Source organism: Lissotriton helveticus, chromosome 3_1 (assembly GCF_964261635.1).
Source record: "Lissotriton helveticus chromosome 3_1, aLisHel1.1, whole genome shotgun sequence".
Lineage (NCBI taxonomy): Eukaryota > Metazoa > Chordata > Amphibia > Caudata > Salamandridae > Lissotriton > Lissotriton helveticus.
This window is the reverse complement of record NC_136061.1, coordinates 50,031,128-50,055,476: the sequence shown is the minus strand read 5'-3', so window position 1 is coordinate 50,055,476 and position 24,349 is coordinate 50,031,128. Positions and strand designations below refer to the sequence as shown.

At 46.0% G+C, this 24,349-nt stretch overlaps 1 protein-coding gene across 1 annotated transcript in view; it reads right to left on the bottom strand.

Annotated features, from left to right (window-relative positions):
* Positions 1-24,349, bottom strand: part of CFAP65 (cilia and flagella associated protein 65) — a 621,863-nt gene that overhangs the window by 435,681 nt on the left and 161,833 nt on the right. The window contains exon 10 of the mRNA XM_078679214.1: positions 3,955-4,170. Coding sequence (XP_078535340.1) covers positions 3,955-4,170 — 216 coding nt within the window. The remainder of the gene's footprint in view (positions 1-3,954; positions 4,171-24,349) is intronic.

Below are 24,349 nucleotides of genomic sequence, written 5' to 3'. Positions count from 1 at the left end.
AGGAAATCTGATGTGCATTGGCACTGCTCCCACTCTTATTCCAATCTGGGGGGCGTGATTACCTGCTAGGTCCCTCCCTATGGGTGGGACCCAGGAAGGGGGTGGATACACCCCTTTCCTTTGATCCAGGCCGCCCTGGCACGAGGGCTGGAGTGCCCCAGAACCGGTTTGGCCGGATTATGCAAGGGGCAGCCTTGTGCGCCCCAGGCAGTGTCTGGTTTCTTTCAAACCTCCCTGCTACAATCCACTATCTCCTGTCTGGAGGGCGGTGACACCCTCCTGTGACAGGAAACCCTTTGTCCAGGACCCATTTGGTTGAGTTTCGGTCAACTGCAGGGGTCCAGACATTTGTCTGTGGCAGAGGCATCCATTTTGTGGATCTTAAGGTCTTTGGAGAAATTAACCGCATTTAGTAAAGGAACATGTCTTACCCCTCTAGAGGGGTGGAATGCCATCCCCGTCGCCAGAACTGGCGAGGGGATGGTATTCCAAATCGTATGACACCTTACACGACATGTTTTGATAAAGCCAAACCAAAGTTGCTATTTAACCGCGAGGATTATAAGGCACTTAAGAGTATATGGTATGGCATTATCCTGAAACAGCTTAGGGAGTTGTTCCCGACAGCTGCAGACAGGCTCAGCTCATGCTAGAGCTCCATCTCACATAAAACCACGCACCCTGCCTCCAGGATTGATGAGGCCTTCCATAGGAGTGGCTCACAGGTTTACATGTGTCCAGATATAGGTTTAGATATAGGTATACTATACCTAAGCAAGGGGTGATTACACCACCTTACCCCAGCTGAGTGATCAGCCAGTTGTGTCAATTTAAGAACCAGCCAGGGGTGGCAAAAGATATGCTGCAGCCCCTGGTAGGCCTTGGTGGCCCCTATGCCCTGGGCACCTATAGTGCATTATACAGGGGCTGACAAGGAGTCCATTTCCAATTGGTATGTGCCTATAGCACATGTGTCATTAATTTAGTGAGAGAACAGCAGGCTGGGGGTCTGATCAGCAGGCCCACAGCCTCAGTAGTCGAAAACCAGTGAAGCAAAAAGCAAAAATTTGGGGTGACCATAGGATAGCAGACCCTACTCTCCTACAATCCCATTTACCGATTTTTGAATACCGATTCGGTAGGATTCGGTATTTCAAAATCGGTAAATGGGATTTACCTACATCGGGCCCTAAATGTCTAGTTCATGATTCATTTTTCTAAAAATCTATTTAGTAGTTCGCATTGTTATAACTTTCCTATAGACCCATAAATGGTTGCCTTAGTTTTGCTTTCATATGGTTACGTGCTCTACATTATTCTGATTAAAGATTGCCTTCTCGTTTGTAAAATGTATACACTCAGAAACTGATTTCTAAGATAAACTTTTAAAACTTCCCAGTAGTCTGTGGTTATTTGATGAAGTAAGAGAAATAAAGTTGGTATTTGTATTTTGCCTGCTTTCCTTTTACAGCTAGCTCCCTGATCCATTGTGGATCCTAGGTACCCGTAACGGTGGATTGGTAAGTCAGGTACAATAGAAATAAATAGGAAGGAACCAGGGTTGCTGGTAGAAGAATTGTTAGGTCATCCGATTAATGTATATGATGAATTGGAAAAATATGGGCCTGGTATGTGTATGGTGAAAATTATTGGCCGGGTGACCTGCGATCTCTATCACTACCATCCACAATCACTTATGGCAGTGAGGCCTTCCCAGGACAACTTATCAAAATCATGGAAAAAATACATCTAAAAGTCTACAAAGAGTGTTCTGGCTGCCATATTACACCAGGGGATCTCTGGTGAGACTTGAATATGGTCTGGAGGGTCTAATTTGGGCCACACATGAGGGCCCTTTCTAAAATACTATCACAGATGTATCTCGGCCATGCCCTGCACCTTGAAGTTTGTCCTTCAAAATATATTCTAAAATACTCCTTGGTCCACCTATCTAACGGCTACAGCAGACACTCTCCAAATAAACCTGACCACACTTATTTACCCATCGCTCACACACAGCAGTAAAAAGTATACTGAAAAAAACGGATAAAACTCTCCTTGAAGACCGCGGACATGCAAAAGTCCGCTCCACTATTAAGTCCCAGGTAATTTCGTATGATAACTACTGTCATGCTGGCCTGCAGCCATAACCATACCTTAAGTGCACAATTGGGAAAGTCTACCTTACCCAAATTGTGGCTGCGGGGATGATGGCATTACAGTGCAGGCTGTGCAGCTACAAATCTGAAACATTTTCACACTTACTATGTTGCTGCCTGACGCTGCTCCACTTTAGGCGGTCACTACTAAAGCCACTCTTTTTAACCCAGGTCATAAGGACTTGTAACAATGCCACAAACTGGATTTTCAGCACCATGGTCCTTTCCGAACTGTGAAGAATAGGCAAATACTTTAAAGTGGTGCAGGACCTTCTTTAAAAAATCCAACAAAGTCCAGAGATGACTGCTGACTGACAGCCTTTTTACTCTCTTTGTCCCGTTTATTTAATTAAATACACATTTTCGCACAATGGACAATATGTACTTTGCCTTACCTGCAATTGACTTCAAACAATCACATTGTCTCTAAGTGCACCATAGTAGTTTTTAAACTGTGTCTAATCTTCTGATATCATATGTCCACTTATGTCAGATGGTTCTCCAATGCTCTACTCCTTTTTTATGCACCTTGGCTTACCTATAATTGACCCTAATCAATCATACTGCCTCTAAGTTAAGTATAGTACATTTTAAATGACGTGTTATATCTTCTGATATCAAATGTCCGCTTATGTCAGATAGTTCTATAATGATCTACTCATTTTCACTGTCCTTTGCATAGCATGTCTTTTAAAATGTTTTACACTGTCAAGGTTTCAATTAACCATACAATAACATTTCTTTGACTGAGTGGCTTGGTGCACTGTCTCACTGCTTTGAAACATGCACAACTTTTTGTTCTTCGCCTAGGCAACAGTTGTAGAATAGCGGGCAGATGTAGTAAGGCCTCTTATAGGTTTACTGGTGGCACATGCAGGTTTGAGGGACAAGAGGTCAGTGTTCCTATACTGCATTTGCATGTGCATTTGCCAATGTTCTAATCTTAGGTTGTGGTGGGGGACATTGGGTTTTGATCACACTTTCTTGGTCAGTGTGGGAGAGTGGGTGTTAGTAAAAAGGAATACAAGTCTAATTAATTACACCCAGGAGGGGATTCACACCATTGGAGGGATAAAGAGAAGACATGATGTGATGGAGCTTTTAGTAATAGGTAGGTTTCAACTGCATTTTACAAGGGGCTACAAGGACATAATGTTTCTCAAGAGCCAGTATTTCTTTGTTTTCTCTCCAGATCTGCTGTTATGTTCTAATCCATTCTTGGTATTTGAAACAAGACTTCTATAAGGTCACCTTTAAACATACACTCATGGGACCCCTGATTTCATCTGGACACTGGATGGCAGGTATTGTTTACTTCTCCTTATGTTGGATGTACTTGTCAGGGAATCTCCATGAATAAAGGTATTTACCTCCAAACTAAGGGGTCTTCACTCTTTCAGGGCCAAGATAAGGGTCCTATAAATAGGGCAATGATATTAAATTGTGATAATATTAATATGTGCTTTCATAGTTGTGGCAGAAAGTTTGGAACTAATGAGTTTGTTATCAATCCACGGGTTCACTCGATGAGAGAGTCAGAAAATGTACAAGTATATTCTCATCACTATGAATGAAAATAAAGTGGCAATGATGATAGGGACAAAAAGAAGGCTTTCCCAAACCACCTTCTTATTGTATTCTCCTACAATGAAGGATAGAGAACATATTTACAAATAGCAGCATGGTGTTGGGCACTAATTATTACTTTACAGTCTAACAACCCATCTGATTTTCCTTCATTGCCTTTCCAATTAATAAGTTAATTACTGTGTTCTGTGAACTTCCATACATTTACCTGACCACAGGGTACTGGAGTAGGGAGGAGTAAGGTTCCATCTTTTTCCAACTGTAGCTTGCCCTCCTTTAGCATGGAGCCCAGGATGTCTGGTGGATACATGGTCAGGCCTCTGGTCATGTTTGTACGGTACAGCGAAAGGTGCTTTGGTAGAAGTACAGCTGGTTTCGCATCATCTGAATGGCATGTGCCAATCAAATCCAGAAAGAAAGGATCCTGGGGAGAAGGCAAAGCACATAGCCTAAGTGAAAAGCTGTTTTTCCCCACACACAGCCTCAAACCTCATTCATGTTTAATCAAGTTGTAAACAATTTGGATAGAGTCATGTTCATATTTCTACGACCTTTATTAGAATTATGAATGTGTCCTATTTAGGTTTCATTGGGTCGCAGCTGTGCAAGTGTTCTAATACAGTCATAAAAAAATTGGAGGAATGCACATTTAAAACAAGCATTTACAATGCAACAGTCTCGCCTTTGCAAATGTTTGAGCTATTTGCATTGTAAATGACAAACTTTTTATTTATGTGTTGGTTTTGAAAACAGATAAATAAATGGCATGGTCATTTACAATGACAATAGCTTAATCGCTCGCAAATGCGAGACCTATTCTATTTTCAATGCAATAGGTCGCGTATTTACACGAGTTTGAGCTATTGACATTGCAAATAACAATGAGTTTTATTTATGTTTCAAAAACCAAAACATAAATAAAAGGTCTCACACTGCTGTCTCTCTCACACTGCTGTCTCTCTCACACTGCTATCTCTCTCACACTGCAGTCTCTCCCTAGAACACACACAAAGCTGTCTCTCTCACACACACTGCTGTTTCTCACACACTGTTGTCTTTCTTACACACAATGCTGTCTCTCACACTTCTGTCTCTCATACACACTGTCTCTCACACTGCAGTTGTGGGATGTGGGTTTCTAGCTCACATCACACACACACACACACACACACACACACACACACACACAGAGCCACACACACACACACACACAGAGCCACACACACAAAATGGAACTCAAACTAGGTATTGTAGATTGCACAAAAATTGATTCACAGCTTAATCCTCAAAGGGGATGTGCTCACTCTTGTGCCCCAAAATAAGATACATCAAGGTTAAAGAAAATGCTCACCCTTTTCCCCAAATTTCAACACAATCTTCTGGAGCACCGTCTGAGTTTAATGTTTTACATGGGAATGCAGGCAAAAAAAGTCCAATGAAATTAATACATACAGGGCTTAGAAATGGTACTTGGGATAGCATCAGTTAAAGTTACAGACCCTACGTTACTGTAACGTCTGCCCGCCTAAATATCTCCAACACAGCTGAACAGCTCATCTTAAACACGGGCCTCAGGTGGTATACTTGACGCGATGGCTGCTACCGAAGGCACAAGTGTTTAAGAAATTAAGCCCGCTGACGAATGTTGTCTTAAGTAAATAAAATTACGCTTTTGGAGACTGCCTATAAAAACACAGTCCTTTGGGTGTTGAAAACTCCCAACTGTGACCATCAGGAGGCTAATGAATAAGGTGCAAATAAAAGGTAAGTATGGATGTGCTACTCTCTCATCAGTGCATCGATGTATGAAAGTGAAGCTAAACTTCACCTCTTTACCTAGCGGACCACACTCTACATCCACCCTTGCAGCCACGCATATTCCAGTCTACAACAGAGTGGAAAGAGCTGAGGCCAGCACAGCTACAAACGGCAGCATGGGCATATACAACTGTCATTATTTGATAATAACCAATAATTCCCATGTGAACTGATTCCCGAAACTACATCCACGATGCATTCACCACTGAACAACGAGTGCTTTAACACTCAAGAATGACCCAGCTGAGCAAGGCAGCAAACACAAAGAAAGAAAGAAATACGATATGTATGAAACATGCACTGTAAAGAGGGCATGGAGCAACGAGCCAAACCACGGCGATCATATGACTGCCAATGAGGACATTATCGATAATTAAAAACAAGTCAGCTTAAACCGGCTCTTCCGTTATGAGGAAACTTCAGCTGGGCTCTAAGAGCTAGTAATATCTTCAGGCTGCCTCCCTCCCTAGTGCACGTACCTTGCAGATTACTGTTTAAGGGTAAACATTAAGTGCCAACATGCTACCAAAAGTGGTGTCGGGCCACTTTAATTCTGACATCATCAAACAAGTTTAAGGAGGGGGGAGCAGGCCGCCTGGACATTGTCAGCGCTCCCGAGAAACGAACATGTCTTGCCGTTTTTCTTTTGAATAGAAAACAGAATGATGACATTTCCAGCCAAAGTGTTCCACCTTTTTTTGGATCCATTTCACAGGGAAACAAATAAAGACTTGCCTGCAGCTTCCATCCGTCGGCCCCAGTCCCGTGCTCACCCGCTCGGCGTAAAAGTGCAGCTCATCGGCGCAAGCCTACGTTGTCTGTATGCGCTCGTGCCGCACCGGCGCCGTCCGCAAGTTCTGCCGCCGAGTAGTGGGGGCAGTGTCAGGAGGTGTTATCTGAGTCTGGGGACGCAGCAGGGCTGGAAGCCACTCGCTTGCGAAAGTGGAAGCGTTGGAGAGCGCGAGAAGAGACGCGCGCGTTCACAGCGCATGTCTCCTAAAGCGCGCGCCCACAGCCATCGACTGCAATGGGTCTCTCCTGTCCCACTTCGCTAGCTACCCGGTGACTATAAGTCTTACTGCGCGAGCAGCACATGCGCTGCATTGGTAGGCGAGACCTAAAAATGCTTATATGAGGGTCATTTTTTACAAACGTCCCATTTCCACAACCTAGTATCATTGTTTCTTATCACCACATGGAGCATGTGCAATTAGACAGCAAGTTTAAGTACAGTGAACAACATATCTCTGCATCAAGCACAATATGTAATGATTAGTCGGTTATTTGGTACTTCATGTTGATGTAATGACATTGCTTCTGTTTGAACTGGCAGGCGAAATCACAGAAGGGAAACAGTGCCTTTAAATTAAGACTACTTGTGCAACAACAAAGGGTCTAACGTGTAATAAAGGCAATTCAAATTACCATCTCTAAAAATCAGAATTGGATTTTAAATTGGTTGCAATTTAGGAAAATATTTATGTTGCCATGGTAGCACTATTCGCAACAGAATTCTATTCAAATGTTGTATAAGAATCCCCCCCAAAAATTACAAAAGCAGCTTTATTTTATGACAAAAAAACCTTAAAACACAGAAATGTTGTATAACATGAGTAAGACGCCTGAAATTGATAGGTCAGTGTATAGAAAGACTTGTACATCCGACAGTAATTCATTGAGTAATTCATACTTCTGACAAATTCAGGAGGATACATCTGCCTCACTTTCTTAATCTTGTACAGTAGGTCCCAATGAAAAGAATCCACAAGGCCTCCTACCTTCAGGGGCTTTATAAGGCAAACCCACAGGAGCAACAGACATACTCTACCCATGTTTCACAGCGAGGTGAGACTCTCAAGGACTAAGGTAAGTTTGAATCCGATGACTCCTGAAGACCAGTTCCCTCCCCTACCAATGTGCCTTGGAAACAAACGTGAGAAGGTGTCACCACATGTTCCAGTACCGACCACTCAGGAGCCGGTAGAGCCAGGGATGTGCATAATATGTTTTTGGCGGTAAGATACTTTCATTTTGTGCAGCATATGTTCCGGGAGTTTTCAAAACTTCGGTGCCAGCTTAATCAAATCCTGCGGAAGCTTGAGCCACAAGACGTCAATGCTGTATGTATGTACAGCTCTTGTGGAAGCTTGAGCCACAAGACATCTGTGTCAGTGCTGCATGTATGTACAGCTCTCGTGGAAGCTTGAGCCTCAAGACGTCAATGCTGTATGTATGTACAGCTCTTGTGGAAGCTTGAGCCACAAGATCCCTGTGTCAGAGCTGCATGTATGTACTGCTCCTGTGGAAGCTTGAGCCACAAGACGTCTGTGTCAGTGCTGCATGTATGTACTGCTCCTGTGGAAGCTTGAGCCACAAGACGTCTGTGTCAGTGCTGCATGTATGTACTGCTCCTGTGGAAGCTTGAGCCACAAGACGTCTGTGTCAGTGCTGCATGTATGTACTGCCCCTGTGGAAGCTTGAGCCACAAGACGTCTGTGTCAGTGCTGCATGTATGTACTGCTCCTGTGGAAGCTTGAGCCACAAGACGTCTGTGTCAGTGCTGCATGTATGTATGTCTCCTGTGTAAGCTTGAACCACAAGACATCTGTGTCAGAGCTGCATGTATGTACTGCTCCTGTGGAAGCTTGAGCCACAAGACGTCTGTGTCAGTGCTGCATGTATGTACTGCTCCTGTGGAAGCTTGAGCCACAAGACGTCTGTGTCAGTGCTGCATGTATGTATGTCTCCTGTGTAAGCTTGAACCACAAGACGTCTGTGTCAGTGCTGCATGTATGTACTGCCCCTGTGGAAGCTTGAGCCACAAGACGTCTGTGTCAGTGCTGCATGTATGTACTGCCCCTGTGGAAGCTTGAGCCACAAGACGTCTGTGTCAGGGCTGCATGTATGTACTGCTCCTGTGAAAGCTTGAACCACAAGACGTCTGTGTCAGTGCTGGATGTATGTACAGCTCCTGTGGAAGCTTGGGCCACAAGATGTTAATGCTGCATGTATGTACAGCTCCTGTGGAAGCTTGAGCCACAAGACATCTGTGTCAGTGCTGCATGTATGTACAGCTCTTGTGGAAGCTTGAGCCACAAGACGTTAATGCTGCATGTATGTACAGCTCCTGTGGAAGCTTGACCACAAGACATCTGCGTCAGTGCTGCATGTATGTACAACTCTTGTGGAAGCTTGAGCCACAAGACATCTGTGTCAGTGCTGCATGTATGTACAGCTCTTGTGGAAGCTTGAGCCACAAGACGTTAATGCTGCATGTATGTACAGCTCCTGTGGAAGCTTGACCACAAGACATCTGCGTCAGTGCTGCATGTATGTACAACTCTTGTGGAAGCTTGAGCCACAAGACATCTGTGTCAGTGCTGCATGTATGTACAGCTCCTGTGGAAGCTTGAGCCACAAGACATCTGTGTCAGTGCTGCATGTATGTACAGCTCTTGTGGAAGCTTCAGCCACAAGACATCTGTATCAGTGCTGCATGTATGTACAGCTCTTGTGGAAGCTTGAGCCACAAGACATCTGTGTCAGTGCTGCATGTATGTACAGCTCTTGTGGAAGCTTGAGCCACAAGATCCCTGTGTCAGAGCTGCATGTATGTACTGCTCCTGTGGAAGCTTGAGCCACAAGACGTCTGTGTCAGTGCTGCATGTATGTATGTCTCCTGTGTAAGCTTGAACCACAAGACGTCTGTGTCAGTGCTGCATGTATGTACTGCCCCTGTGGAAGCTTGAGCCACAAGACGTCTGTGTCAGTGCTGCATGTATGTATGCCTCCTGTGGAAGCTTGAACCACAAGACGTCTGTGTCAGTGCTGCATGTATGTACTGCCCCTGTGGAAGCTTGAGCCACAAGACGTCTGTGTCAGGGCTGCATGTATGTACTGCTCCTGTGGAAGCTTGAACCACAAGACGTCTGTGTCAGTGCTGCATGTATGTACAGCTCCTGTGGAAGCTTGGGCCACAAGATGTTAATGCTGCATGTATGTACAGCTCCTGTGGAAGCTTGAGCCACAAGACATCTGTGTCAGTGCTGCATGTATGTACAGCTCTTGTGGAAGCTTGAGCCACAAGACGTTAATACTGCATGTATGTACAGCTCCTGTGGAAGCTTGACCACAAGACATCTGCGTCAGTGCTGCATGTATATACAACTCTTGTGGAAGCTTGAGCCACAAGACATCTGTGTCAGTGCTGCATGTATGTACAGCTCTTGTGGAAGCTTGAGCCACAAGACGTTAATGCTGCATGTATGTACAGCTCCTGTGGAAGCTTGAGCCACAAGACATCTGTGTCAGTGCTGCATGTATGTACAGCTCTTGTGGAAGCTTGAGCCACAAGACATCTGTATCAGTGCTGCATGTATGTACAGCTCCTGTGGAAGCTTGAGCCACAAGATCCCAGTGTCAGAGCTGCATGTATGTACTGCTCCTGTGGAAGCTTGAGCCACAAGACGTCTGTGTCAGTGCTGCATGTATGTATGTCTCCTGTGTAAGCTTGAACCACAAGACGTCTGTGTCAGTGCTGCATGTATGTACTGCCCCTGTGGAAGCTTGAGCCACAAGACGTCTGTGTCAGGGCTGCATGTATGTACTACTCCTGTGGAAGCTTGAACCACAAGACGCTTGTGTCAGTGCTGCATGTATGTACAGCTCCTGTGGAAGCTTGAGCCACAAGATGTTAATGCTGCATGTATGTACAGCTCCTGTGGAAGCTTGAGCCACAAGACATCTGTGTCAGTGCTGCATGTATGTACAGCTCTTGTGGAAGCTTGAGCCACAAGACGTTAATGCTGCATGTATGTACAGCTCCTGTGGAAGCTTGACCACAAGACATCTGTGTCAGTGCTGCATGTATGTACAACTCTTGTGGAAGCTTGAGCCACAAGACATCTGTATCAGTGCTGCATGTATGTACAGCTCTTGTGGAAGCTTGAGCCACAAGACATCTGTATCAGTGCTGCATGTATGTACAGCTCCTGTGGAAGCTTGAGCCACAAGACATCTGTGTCAGTGCTGCATGTATGTACAGCTCTTGTGGAAGCTTGAGCCACAAGACGTTAATGCTGCATGTATGTACAGCTCTTGTGGAAGCTTGAGCCACAAGACATCAGTGTCAGTGCTGCATGTATGTACAGCTCTTGTGGAAGCTTGAGCCACAAGATCCCTGTGTCAGAGCTGCATGTATGTACTGCTCCTGTGGAAGCTTGAGCCACAAGACGTCTGTGTCAGTGCTGCATGTATCTATGTCTCCTGTGTAAGCTTGAACCACAAGACGTCTGTGTCAGTGCTGCATGTATGTACTGCCCCTGTGGAAGCTTGAGCCACAAGACGTCTGTGTCAGTGCTGCATGTATGTACTACTCCTGTGGAAGCTTGAACCACAAGACGCTTGTGTCAGTGCTGCATGTATGTACAGCTCCTGTGGAAGCTTGAGCCACAAGACATCTGTGTCAGTGCTGCATGTATGTACAGCTCTTGTGGAAGCTTGAGCCACAAGACGTTAATGCTGCATGTATGTACAGCTCTTGTGGAAGCTTGAGCCACAAGACATCTGTGTCAGTGCTGCATGTATGTACAGCTCTTGTGGAAGCTTGAGCCACAAGATCCCTGTGTCAGAGCTGCATGTATGTACTGCTCCTGTGGAAGCTTGAGCCACAAGACGTCTGTGTCAGTGCTGCATGTATGTATGTCTCCTGTGTAAGCTTGAACCACAAGACGTCTGTGTCAGTGCTGCATGTATGTACTGCCCCTGTGGAAGCTTGAGCCACAAGACGTCTGTGTCAGTGCTGCATGTATGTACTACTCCTGTGGAAGCTTGAACCACAAGAAGCTTGTGTCAGAGCTGCATGTATGTACTGCTCCTGTGGAAGCTTGAGCCACAAGACATCTGTGTCAGTGCTGCATGTATGTACAGCTCCTGTGGAAGCTTGACCACAAGACATCTGTGTCAGTGCTGCATGTATGTACAGCTCTTGTGGAAGCTTGAGCCACACGACATCTGTATCAGTGCTGCATGTATGTACAGCTCTTGTGGAAGCTTGAGCCACAAGACATCTGTGTCAGTGCTGCATGTATGTACAGCTCCTGTGAAAGCTTGAGCCACAAGATGTCTGTGTCAGTGCTGCATGTATGTACTGCTTCTGTGGAAGCTTGAACCACAAGACAAGTGTGTCAGTGCTGCATTTATGTGCTGCTCCTGTGGAAGCTTGAGCCACGAGATGTCAGTGTCAGTGCTGCATGTAAGTACTGCTCCTGTGGAAGCTTGAGCCACAAGATGAATGTGTCAGTGCTGCATTTATGTGCTGCTCCTGTGGAAGCTTGAGCCACAAGACATCTGTGTCAATGCTGCATGTATGTACAGCTCTTGTGGAAGCTTGAGCCACAAGACATCTGTGTCAGTGCTGCATGTATGTACTGCTCCTGTGAAAGCTTGAGCCACAAGATGTCAGTGTCAGTGCTGCATTTATGTACAGCTCCTGTGGAAGCTTGACCACAAGACATCTGTGTCAGTGCTGCATGTATGTACAGCTCTTGTGAAAGCTTGAGCCACAAGACATCTGTATCAGTGCTGCATGTATGTACAGTTCTTGTGGAAGCTTGAGCCACAAGACATCTGTGTCAGTGCTGCATGTATGTACTGCTCCTGTGAAAGCTTGAGCCACAAGATGTCTGTGTCAGTGCTGTATGTATGTACTGCTTCTGTGGAAGCTTGAGCCACAAGACAAGTGTGTCAGTGCTGCATTTATGTACAGCTCCTGTGGAAGCTTGACCACAAGACATCTGTGTCAGTGCTGCATGTATGTACAGCTCTTGTGGAAGCTTGAGCCACAAGACATCTGTATCAGTGCTGCATGTATGTACAGTTCTTGTGGAAGCTTGAGCCACAAGACATCTGTGTCAGTGCTGCATGTATGTACTGCTCCTGTGAAAGCTTGAGCCACAAGATGTCTGTGTCAGTGCTGTATGTATGTACTGCTTCTGTGGAAGCTTGAGCCACAAGACAAGTGTGTCAGTGCTGCATTTATGTGCTGCTCCTGTGGAAGCTTGAGCCACGAGATGTCAGTGTCAGTGCTGCATGTAAGTGCTGCTCCTGTGGAAACTTGAGCCACAAGATGAATGTGTCAGTGCTGCATTTATGTGCTGCTCCTGTAGAAGCTTGAGCCACGAGATGTCTGTGTGAGTGCTGCATGCATGAACTGTTCCTGTGGAAGCTTGAGCCATGAGACCTCTGTTTCAGCGCTGCATGTAAGTACTGCTCCTGTGGAAGCTTGAGCCACAAGACGAATGTGTCAGTGCTGCATTTATGTACTGCTCCTGTGGAAGTTTGAGCCACATGACAAATGTGTCAGTGCTACATGTATGTTCTGCTCCTGTGGAAGCTTGATATATAAAGAATGGTTCTGTCGGGAAGCTGGCAATTGATTTGTACAAGTAAAATCACTGTATTCACAATGTTTGATTTATGTGAAGTAACTAAAGTTGTAATGCAAGGTTCAACGTCCCTATTTGGAGCACCAACCTATACTGTTTTTACACACCACAAGGACAATTATTTTTTAGTCAAACAAAATATTTTGTATTGTACATAAATTACGGATCATGGCCGTCAATAAAACAATACAAAATAGGATAATCCAGTGAATAAAGTGCAAAAAGGTGACTTGGTGGTGATATGTGAACAATGTGCTATACATATATTGTACAAATAGGAATGAAATACTGTCTAATGTTTCAATGCATGAATGCACAACCCAAGAATGGCTTTGTGCTGGGGCCTGTACAACTGCGTAGACTAGAGTGACTACAACGTCGACGTTTCGACCCTGGGGACTAGCGCAGCTTAACATTCATCAAGGGCGGTCTTCCTCAGGACAAAGGATGGATGAGCAACGGTTGACAGCCAAAATAAATCGAACAGGATTCCCATGTAGTGAATATAAAAGGATCCAAGTGAATTCAGCATCTGTAGACACACACCGATTAGTTGTGGTCTAGGACAATGTACGAATATCTACAGGTCCCCACCAGCCGGCTGGAGCCTAAACGATTAAAGAAAGGCCGCCAGCTTTGCGGTCGTTATGAAAGGAGCGAGAGATGTGACTTCCTCCGTCAGTGCTGCATGTAGTTACTATTCTGTGGAAGCTTGAGCCACGATAGGTCTGTGTCAGTGCTGCAAGTATGTACAGCTCCTGTGGACGCTTGAAGCACGAGACGGCTGCGTCAGTGCTGCATGTATGTACTGCTCCTGTGGAAGCTTGAGCCACGAGACCTCTGTTTCAGTGCTGCATGTATGTACTGCTCCTGTGGAAGCTTGAGCCATGAGACGTCTGCGTCTGTGCTGCATGTATGTGCAGCTCCTGTGGAAGCTTGAGCCACAAGACGTCTGCGTCAGTGCTGCATGTATGTACTGCTCCTGTGGAAGCTTGAGCCACAAGATGTTAATGCTGCATGTATGTACAGCTCCTGTGGAAGCTTGAACCACAAGACGCTTGTGTCAGTGCTGCATTTATGTACAGCTCCTGTGGAAGCTTGAGCCACAAGATGTTAATGCTGCATGTATGTACAGCTCCTGTGGAAGCTTGACCACAAGACATCTGTGTCAGTGCTGCATGTATGTACAGCTCTTGTGGAAGCTTGAGCCACAAGACGTTAATGCTGCATGTATGTACAGCTCCTGTGGAAGCTTGAGCCACAAGACATCTGTATCAGTGCTGCATGTATGTACAGTTCTTGTGGAAGCTTGAGCCACAAGACATCTGTGTCAGTGCTGCATGTATGTACTGCTCCTGTGAAAGCTTGAGCCACAAGATGTCTGTGTCAGTGCTGTATGTATGTACTGCTTCTGTGGAAGCTTGAGCCACAAGACAAGTGTGTCAGTGCTGCATTTATGTGCTGCTCCTGTGGAAGCTTGAGCCACAAGATGTCAGTGTCAGTGCTGCATGTAAGTACTGCTCCTGTGGAAGCTTGAGCCACAAGATGAATGTGTCAGTGCTGCATTTATGTGCTGCTCCTGTAGAAGCTTGAGCCACGAGATGTCTGTGTGAGTGCTGCATGCATGAACTGTTCCTGTGGAAGCATGAGCCATGAGACCTCTGTTTCAGCGCTGCATGTAAGTACTGCTCCTGTGGAAGCTTGAGCCACAAGACGAATGTGTCAGTGCTGCATTTATGTACTGCTCCTGTGGAAGTTTGAGCCACATGACAAATGTGTCAGTGCTACATGTATGTTCTGCTCCTGTGGAAGCTTGATATATAAAGAATGGTTCTGTCGGGAAGCTGGCAATTGATTTGTACAAGTAAAATCACTGTATTCACAATGTTTGATTTATGTGAAGTAACTAAAGTTGTAATGCAAGGTTCAACGTCCCTATTTGGAGCACCAACCTATACTGTTTTTACACACCACAAGGACAATTATTTTTTAGTCAAACAAAATATTTTGTATTGTACATAAATTACGGATCATGGCCGTCAATAAAACAATACAAAATAGGATAATCCAGTGAATAAAGTGCAAAAAGGTGACTTGGTGGTGATATGTGAACAATGTGCTATACATATATTGTACAAATAGGAATGAAATACTGTCTAATGTTTCAATGCATGAATGCACAACCCAAGAATGGCTTTGTGCTGGGGCCTGTACAACTGCGTAGACTAGAGTGACTACAACGTCGACGTTTCGACCCTGGGGACTAGCGCAGCTTAACATTCATCAAGGGCGGTCTTCCTCAGGACAAAGGATGGATGAGCAACGGTTGACAGCCAAAATAAATCGAACAGGATTCCCATGTAGTGAATATAAAAGGATCCAAGTGAATTCAGCATCTGTAGACACACACCGATTAGTTGTGGTCTAGGACAATGTACGAATATCTACAGGTCCCCACCAGCCGGCTGGAGCCTAAACGATTAAAGAAAGGCCGCCAGCTTTGCGGTCGTTATGAAAGGAGCGAGAGATGTGACTTCCTCCGTCAGTGCTGCATGTAGTTACTATTCTGTGGAAGCTTGAGCCACGATAGGTCTGTGTCAGTGCTGCAAGTATGTACAGCTCCTGTGGACGCTTGAAGCACGAGACGGCTGCGTCAGTGCTGCATGTATGTACTGCTCCTGTGGAAGCTTGAGCCACGAGACCTCTGTTTCAGTGCTGCATGTATGTACTGCTCCTGTGGAAGCTTGAGCCATGAGACGTCTGCGTCTGTGCTGCATGTATGTGCAGCTCCTGTGGAAGCTTGAGCCACAAGACATCTGCGTCAGTGCTGCATGTATGTACTGCTCCTGTGGAAGCTTGAGCCACAAGATGTTAATGCTGCATGTATGTACAGCTCCTGTGGAAGCTTGAACCACAAGACGCTTGTGTCAGTGCTGCATGTATGTACAGCTCCTGTGGAAGCTTGAGCCACAAGATGTTAATGCTGCATGTATGTACAGCTCCTGTGGAAGCTTGACCACAAGACATCTGTGTCAGTGCTGCATGTATGTACAGCTCTTGTGGAAGCTTGAGCCACAAGACGTTAATGCTGCATGTATGTACAGCTCCTGTGGAAGCTTGAGCCACAAGACATCTGTATCAGTGCTGCATGTATGGACAGTTCTTGTGGAAGCTTGAGCCACAAGACATCTGTGTCAGTGCTGCATATATGTACTGCTCCTGTGAAAGCTTGAGCCACAAGATGTCTGTGTCAGTGCTGTATGTATGTACTGCTTCTGTGGAAGCTTGAGCCACAAGACAAGTGTGTCAGTGCTGCATTTATGTGCTGCTCCTGTGGAAGCTTGAGCCACGAGATGTCAGTGTCAGTGCTGCATGTAAGTACTGCTCCTGTGGAAGCTTGAGCCACAAGATGAATGTGTCAGTGCTGCATTTATGTGCTGCTCCTGTAGAAGCTTGAGCCACGAGATGTCTGTGTGAGTGCTGCATGCATGAACTGTTCCTGTGGAAGCTTGAGCCATGAGACCTCTGTTTCAGCGCTGCATGTAAGTACTGCTCCTGTGGAAGCTTGAGCCACAAGACATCTGTGTCAGTGCTGCATGTATGTACAGCTCTTGTGGAAGCTTGAGCCACAAGACGTTAATGCTGCATGTATGTACAGCTCCTGTGGAAGCTTGACCACAAGACATCTGCGTCAGTGCTGCATGTATGTACAACTCTTGTGGAAGCTTGAGCCACAAGACATCTGTGTCAGTGCTGCATGTATGTACAGCTCTTGTGGAAGCTTGAGCCACAAGACGTTAATGCTGCATGTATGTACAGCTCCTGTGGAAGCTTGACCACAAGACATCTGCGTCAGTGCTGCATGTATGTACAACTCTTGTGGAAGCTTGAGCCACAAGACATCTGTGTCAGTGCTGCATGTATGTATGTCTCCTGTGTAAGCTTGAACCACAAGACGTCTGTGTCAGTGCTGCATGTATGTACTGCCCCTGTGGAAGCTTGAGCCACAAGACGTCTGTGTCAGTGCTGCATGTATGTATGCCTCCTGTGGAAGCTTGAACCACAAGACGTCTGTGTCAGTGCTGCATGTATGTACTGCCCCTGTGGAAGCTTGAGCCACAAGACGTCTGTGTCAGGGCTGCATGTATGTACTGCTCCTGTGGAAGCTTGAACCACAAGACGTCTGTGTCAGTGCTGCATGTATGTACAGCTCCTGTGGAAGCTTGGGCCACAAGATGTTAATGCTGCATGTATGTACAGCTCCTGTGGAATCTTGAGCCACAAGACATCTGTGTCAGTGCTGCATGTATGTACAGCTCTTGTGGAAGCTTGAGCCACAAGACGTTAATACTGCATGTATGTACAGCTCCTGTGGAAGCTTGACCACAAGACATCTGCGTCAGTGCTGCATGTATATACAACTCTTGTGGAAGCTTGAGCCACAAGACATCTGTGTCAGTGCTGCATGTATGTACAGCTCTTGTGGAAGCTTGAGCCACAAGACGTTAATGCTGCATGTATGTACAGCTCCTGTGGAAGCTTGAGCCACAAGACATCTGTGTCAGTGCTGCATGTATGTACAGCTCTTGTGGAAGCTTGAGCCACAAGACATCTGTATCAGTGCTGCATGTATGTACAGCTCCTGTGGAAGCTTGAGCCACAAGATCCCTGTGTCAGAGCTGCATGTATGTACTGCTCCTGTGGAAGCTTGAGCCACAAGACGTCTGTGTCAGTGCTGCATGTATGTATGTCTCCTGTGTAAGCTTGAACCACAAGACGTCTGTGTCAGTGCTGCATGTATGTACTGCCCCTGTGGAAGCTTGAGCCACAAGACGTCTGTGTCAGGGCTGCATGTATGTACTACTCCTGTGGAAGCTTGAACCACAAGACGCTTGTGTCAGTGCTGCATGTATGTACAGCTCCTGTGGAAGCTTGAGCCACAAGATGTTAATGCTGCATGTATGTACAGCTCCTGTGGAAGCTTGAGCCACAAGACATCTGTGTCAGTGCTGCATGTATGTACAGCTCTTGTGGAAGCTTGAGCCACAAGACGTTAATGCTGCATGTATGTACAGCTCCTGTGGAAGCTTGACCACAAGACATCTGTGTCAGTGCTGCATGTATGTACAACTCTTGTGGAAGCTTGAGCCACAAGACATCTGTATCAGTGCTGCATGTATGTACAGCTCTTGTGGAAGCTTGAGCCACAAGACATCTGTATCAGTGCTGCATGTATGTACAGCTCCTGTGGAAGCTTGAGCCACAAGACATCTGTGTCAGTGCTGCATGTATGTACAGCTCTTGTGGAAGCTTGAGCCACAAGACGTTAATGCTGCATGTATGTACAGCTCTTGTGGAAGCTTGAGCCACAAGACATCAGTGTCAGTGCTGCATGTATGTACAGCTCTTGTGGAAGCTTGAGCCACAAGATCCCTGTGTCAGAGCTGCATGTATGTACTGCTCCTGTGGAAGCTTGAGCCACAAGACGTCTGTGTCAGTGCTGCATGTATCTATGTCTCCTGTGTAAGCTTGAACCACAAGACGTCTGTGTCAGTGCTGCATGTATGTACTGCCCCTGTGGAAGCTTGAGCCACAAGACGTCTGTGTCAGTGCTGCATGTATGTACTACTCCTGTGGAAGCTTGAACCACAAGACGCTTGTGTCAGTGCTGCATGTATGTACAGCTCCTGTGGAAGCTTGAGCCACAAGACATCTGTGTCAGTGCTGCATGTATGTACAGCTCTTGTGGAAGCTTGAGCCACAAGACGTTAATGCTGCATGTATGTACAGCTCTTGTGGAAGCTTGAGCCACAAGACATCTGTGTCAGTGCTGCATGTATGTACAGCTCTTGTGGAAGCTTGAGCCACAAGATCCCTGTGTCAGAGCTGCATGTATGTACTGCTCCTGTGGAAGCTTGAGCCACAAGACGTCTGTGTCAGTGCTGCATGTATGTATGTCTCCTGTGTAAGCTTGAACCACAAGACGTCTGTGTCAGTGCTGCATGTATGTACTGCCCCTGTGGAAGCTTGAGCCACAAGACGTCTGTGTCAGTGCTGCATGTATGTACTACTCCTGTGGAAGCTTGAACCACAAGAAGCTTGTGTCAGTGCTGCATGTATGTACTGCTCCTGTGGAAGCTTGAGCCACAAGACATCTGTGTCAGTGCTGCATGTATGTACAGCTCCTGTGGAAGCTTGACCACAAGACATCTGTGTCAGTGCTGCATGTATGTACAGCTCTTGTGGAAGCTTGAGCCACACGACATCTGTATCAGTGCTGCATGTATGTACAGCTCTTGTGGAAGCTTGAGCCACAAGACATCTGTGTCAGTGCTGCATGTATGTACAGCTCCTGTGAAAGCTTGAGCCACAAGATGTCTGTGTCAGTGCTGCATGTATGTACTGCTTCTGTGGAAGCTTGAACCACAAGACAAGTGTGTCAGTGCTGCATTTATGTGCTGCTCCTGTGGAAGCTTGAGCCACGAGATGTCAGTGTCAGTGCTGCATGTAAGTACTGCTCCTGTGGAAGCTTGAGCCACAAGATGAATGTGTCAGTGCTGCATTTATGTGCTGCTCCTGTGGAAGCTTGAGCCACAAGACATCTGTGTCAATGCTGCATGTATGTACAGCTCTTGTGGAAGCTTGAGCCACAAGACATCTGTGTCAGTGCTGCATGTATGTACTGCTCCTGTGAAAGCTTGAGCCACAAGATGTCAGTGTCAGTGCTGCATTTATGTACAGCTCCTGTGGAAGCTTGACCACAAGACATCTGTGTCAGTGCTGCATGTATGTACAGCTCTTGTGAAAGCTTGAGCCACAAGACATCTGTATCAGTGCTGCATGTATGTACAGTTCTTGTGGAAGCTTGAGCCACAAGACATCTGTGTCAGTGCTGCATGTATGTACTGCTCCTGTGAAAGCTTGAGCCACAAGATGTCTGTGTCAGTGCTGTATGTATGTACTGCTTCTGTGGAAGCTTGAGCCACAAGACAAGTGTGTCAGTGCTGCATTTATGTACAGCTCCTGTGGAAGCTTGACCACAAGACATCTGTGTCAGTGCTGCATGTATGTACAGCTCTTGTGGAAGCTTGAGCCACAAGACATCTGTATCAGTGCTGCATGTATGTACAGTTCTTGTGGAAGCTTGAGCCACAAGACATCTGTGTCAGTGCTGCATGTATGTACTGCTCCTGTGAAAGCTTGAGCCACAAGATGTCTGTGTCAGTGCTGTATGTATGTACTGCTTCTGTGGAAGCTTGAGCCACAAGACAAGTGTGTCAGTGCTGCATTTATGTGCTGCTCCTGTGGAAGCTTGAGCCACGAGATGTCAGTGTCAGTGCTGCATGTAAGTGCTGCTCCTGTGGAAACTTGAGCCACAAGATGAATGTGTCAGTGCTGCATTTATGTGCTGCTCCTGTAGAAGCTTGAGCCACGAGATGTCTGTGTGAGTGCTGCATGCATGAACTGTTCCTGTGGAAGCTTGAGCCATGAGACCTCTGTTTCAGCGCTGCATGTAAGTACTGCTCCTGTGGAAGCTTGAGCCACAAGACGAATGTGTCAGTGCTGCATTTATGTACTGCTCCTGTGGAAGTTTGAGCCACATGACAAATGTGTCAGTGCTACATGTATGTTCTGCTCCTGTGGAAGCTTGATATATAAAGAATGGTTCTGTCGGGAAGCTGGCAATTGATTTGTACAAGTAAAATCACTGTATTCACAATGTTTGATTTATGTGAAGTAACTAAAGTTGTAATGCAAGGTTCAACGTCCCTATTTGGAGCACCAACCTATACTGTTTTTACACACCACAAGGACAATTATTTTTTAGTCAAACAAAATATTTTGTATTGTACATAAATTACGGATCATGGCCGTCAATAAAACAATACAAAATAGGATAATCCAGTGAATAAAGTGCAAAAAGGTGACTTGGTGGTGATATGTGAACAATGTGCTATACATATATTGTACAAATAGGAATGAAATACTGTCTAATGTTTCAATGCATGAATGCACAACCCAAGAATGGCTTTGTGCTGGGGCCTGTACAACTGCGTAGACTAGAGTGACTACAACGTCGACGTTTCGACCCTGGGGACTAGCGCAGCTTAACATTCATCAAGGGCGGTCTTCCTCAGGACAAAGGATGGATGAGCAACGGTTGACAGCCAAAATAAATCGAACAGGATTCCCATGTAGTGAATATAAAAGGATCCAAGTGAATTCAGCATCTGTAGACACACACCGATTAGTTGTGGTCTAGGACAATGTACGAATATCTACAGGTCCCCACCAGCCGGCTGGAGCCTAAACGATTAAAGAAAGGCCGCCAGCTTTGCGGTCGTTATGAAAGGAGCGAGAGATGTGACTTCCTCCGTCAGTGCTGCATGTAGTTACTATTCTGTGGAAGCTTGAGCCACGATAGGTCTGTGTCAGTGCTGCAAGTATGTACAGCTCCTGTGGACGCTTGAAGCACGAGACGGCTGCGTCAGTGCTGCATGTATGTACTGCTCCTGTGGAAGCTTGAGCCACGAGACCTCTGTTTCAGTGCTGCATGTATGTACTGCTCCTGTGGAAGCTTGAGCCATGAGACGTCTGCGTCTGTGCTGCATGTATGTGCAGCTCCTGTGGAAGCTTGAGCCACAAGACGTCTGCGTCAGTGCTGCATGTATGTACTGCTCCTGTGGAAGCTTGAGCCACAAGATGTTAATGCTGCATGTATGTACAGCTCCTGTGGAAGCTTGAACCACAAGACGCTTGTGTCAGTGCTGCATTTATGTACAGCTCCTGTGGAAGCTTGAGCCACAAGATGTTAATGCTGCATGTATGTACAGCTCCTGTGGAAGCTTGACCACAAGACATCTGTGTCAGTGCTGCATGTATGTACAGCTCTTGTGGAAGCTTGAGCCACAAGACGTTAATGCTGCATGTATGTACAGCTCCTGTGGAAGCTTGAGCCACAAGACATCTGTATCAGTGCTGCATGTATGTACAGTTCTTGTGGAAGCTTGAGCCACAAGACATCTGTGTCAGTGCTGCATGTATGTACTGCTCCTGTGAAAGCTTGAGCCACAAGATGTCTGTGTCAGTGCTGTATGTATGTACTGCTTCTGTGGAAGCTTGAGCCACAAGACAAGTGTGTCAGTGCTGCATTTATGTGCTGCTCCTGTGGAAGCTTGAGCCACAAGATGTCAGTGTCAGTGCTGCATGTAAGTACTGCTCCTGTGGAAGCTTGAGCCACAAGATGAATGTGTCAGTGCTGCATTTATGTGCTGCTCCTGTAGAAGCTTGAGCCACGAGATGTCTGTGTGAGTGCTGCATGCATGAACTGTTCCTGTGGAAGCATGAGCCATGAGACCTCTGTTTCAGCGCTGCATGTAAGTACTGCTCCTGTGGAAGCTTGAGCCACAAGACGAATGTGTCAGTGCTGCATTTATGTACTGCTCCTGTGGAAGTTTGAGCCACATGACAAATGTGTCAGTGCTACATGTATGTTCTGCTCCTGTGGAAGCTTGATATATAAAGAATGGTTCTGTCGGGAAGCTGGCAATTGATTTGTACAAGTAAAATCACTGTATTCACAATGTTTGATTTATGTGAAGTAACTAAAGTTGTAATGCAAGGTTCAACGTCCCTATTTGGAGCACCAACCTATACTGTTTTTACACACCACAAGGACAATTATTTTTTAGTCAAACAAAATATTTTGTATTGTACATAAATTACGGATCATGGCCGTCAATAAAACAATACAAAATAGGATAATCCAGTGAATAAAGTGCAAAAAGGTGACTTGGTGGTGATATGTGAACAATGTGCTATACATATATTGTACAAATAGGAATGAAATACTGTCTAATGTTTCAATGCATGAATGCACAACCCAAGAATGGCTTTGTGCTGGGGCCTGTACAACTGCGTAGACTAGAGTGACTACAACGTCGACGTTTCGACCCTGGGGACTAGCGCAGCTTAACATTCATCAAGGGCGGTCTTCCTCAGGACAAAGGATGGATGAGCAACGGTTGACAGCCAAAATAAATCGAACAGGATTCCCATGTAGTGAATATAAAAGGATCCAAGTGAATTCAGCATCTGTAGACACACACCGATTAGTTGTGGTCTAGGACAATGTACGAATATCTACAGGTCCCCACCAGCCGGCTGGAGCCTAAACGATTAAAGAAAGGCCGCCAGCTTTGCGGTCGTTATGAAAGGAGCGAGAGATGTGACTTCCTCCGTCAGTGCTGCATGTAGTTACTATTCTGTGGAAGCTTGAGCCACGATAGGTCTGTGTCAGTGCTGCAAGTATGTACAGCTCCTGTGGACGCTTGAAGCACGAGACGGCTGCGTCAGTGCTGCATGTATGTACTGCTCCTGTGGAAGCTTGAGCCACGAGACCTCTGTTTCAGTGCTGCATGTATGTACTGCTCCTGTGGAAGCTTGAGCCATGAGACGTCTGCGTCTGTGCTGCATGTATGTGCAGCTCCTGTGGAAGCTTGAGCCACAAGACGTCTGCGTCAGTGCTGCATGTATGTACTGCTCCTGTGGAAGCTTGAGCCACAAGATGTTAATGCTGCATGTATGTACAGCTCCTGTGGAAGCTTGAACCACAAGACGCTTGTGTCAGTGCTGCATTTATGTACAGCTCCTGTGGAAGCTTGAGCCACAAGATGTTAATGCTGCATGTATGTACAGCTCCTGTGGAAGCTTGACCACAAGACATCTGTGTCAGTGCTGCATGTATGTACAGCTCTTGTGGAAGCTTGAGCCACAAGACGTTAATGCTGCATGTATGTACAGCTCCTGTGGAAGCTTGAGCCACAAGACATCTGTATCAGTGCTGCATGTATGTACAGTTCTTGTGGAAGCTTGAGCCACAAGACATCTGTGTCAGTGCTGCATGTATGTACTGCTCCTGTGAAAGCTTGAGCCACAAGATGTCTGTGTCAGTGCTGTATGTATGTACTGCTTCTGTGGAAGCTTGAGCCACAAGACAAGTGTGTCAGTGCTGCATTTATGTGCTGCTCCTGTGGAAGCTTGAGCCACAAGATGTCAGTGTCAGTGCTGCATGTAAGTACTGCTCCTGTGGAAGCTTGAGCCACAAGATGAATGTGTCAGTGCTGCATTTATGTGCTGCTCCTGTAGAAGCTTGAGCCACGAGATGTCTGTGTGAGTGCTGCATGCATGAACTGTTCCTGTGGAAGCATGAGCCATGAGACCTCTGTTTCAGCGCTGCATGTAAGTACTGCTCCTGTGGAAGCTTGAGCCACAAGACGAATGTGTCAGTGCTGCATTTATGTACTGCTCCTGTGGAAGTTTGAGCCACATGACAAATGT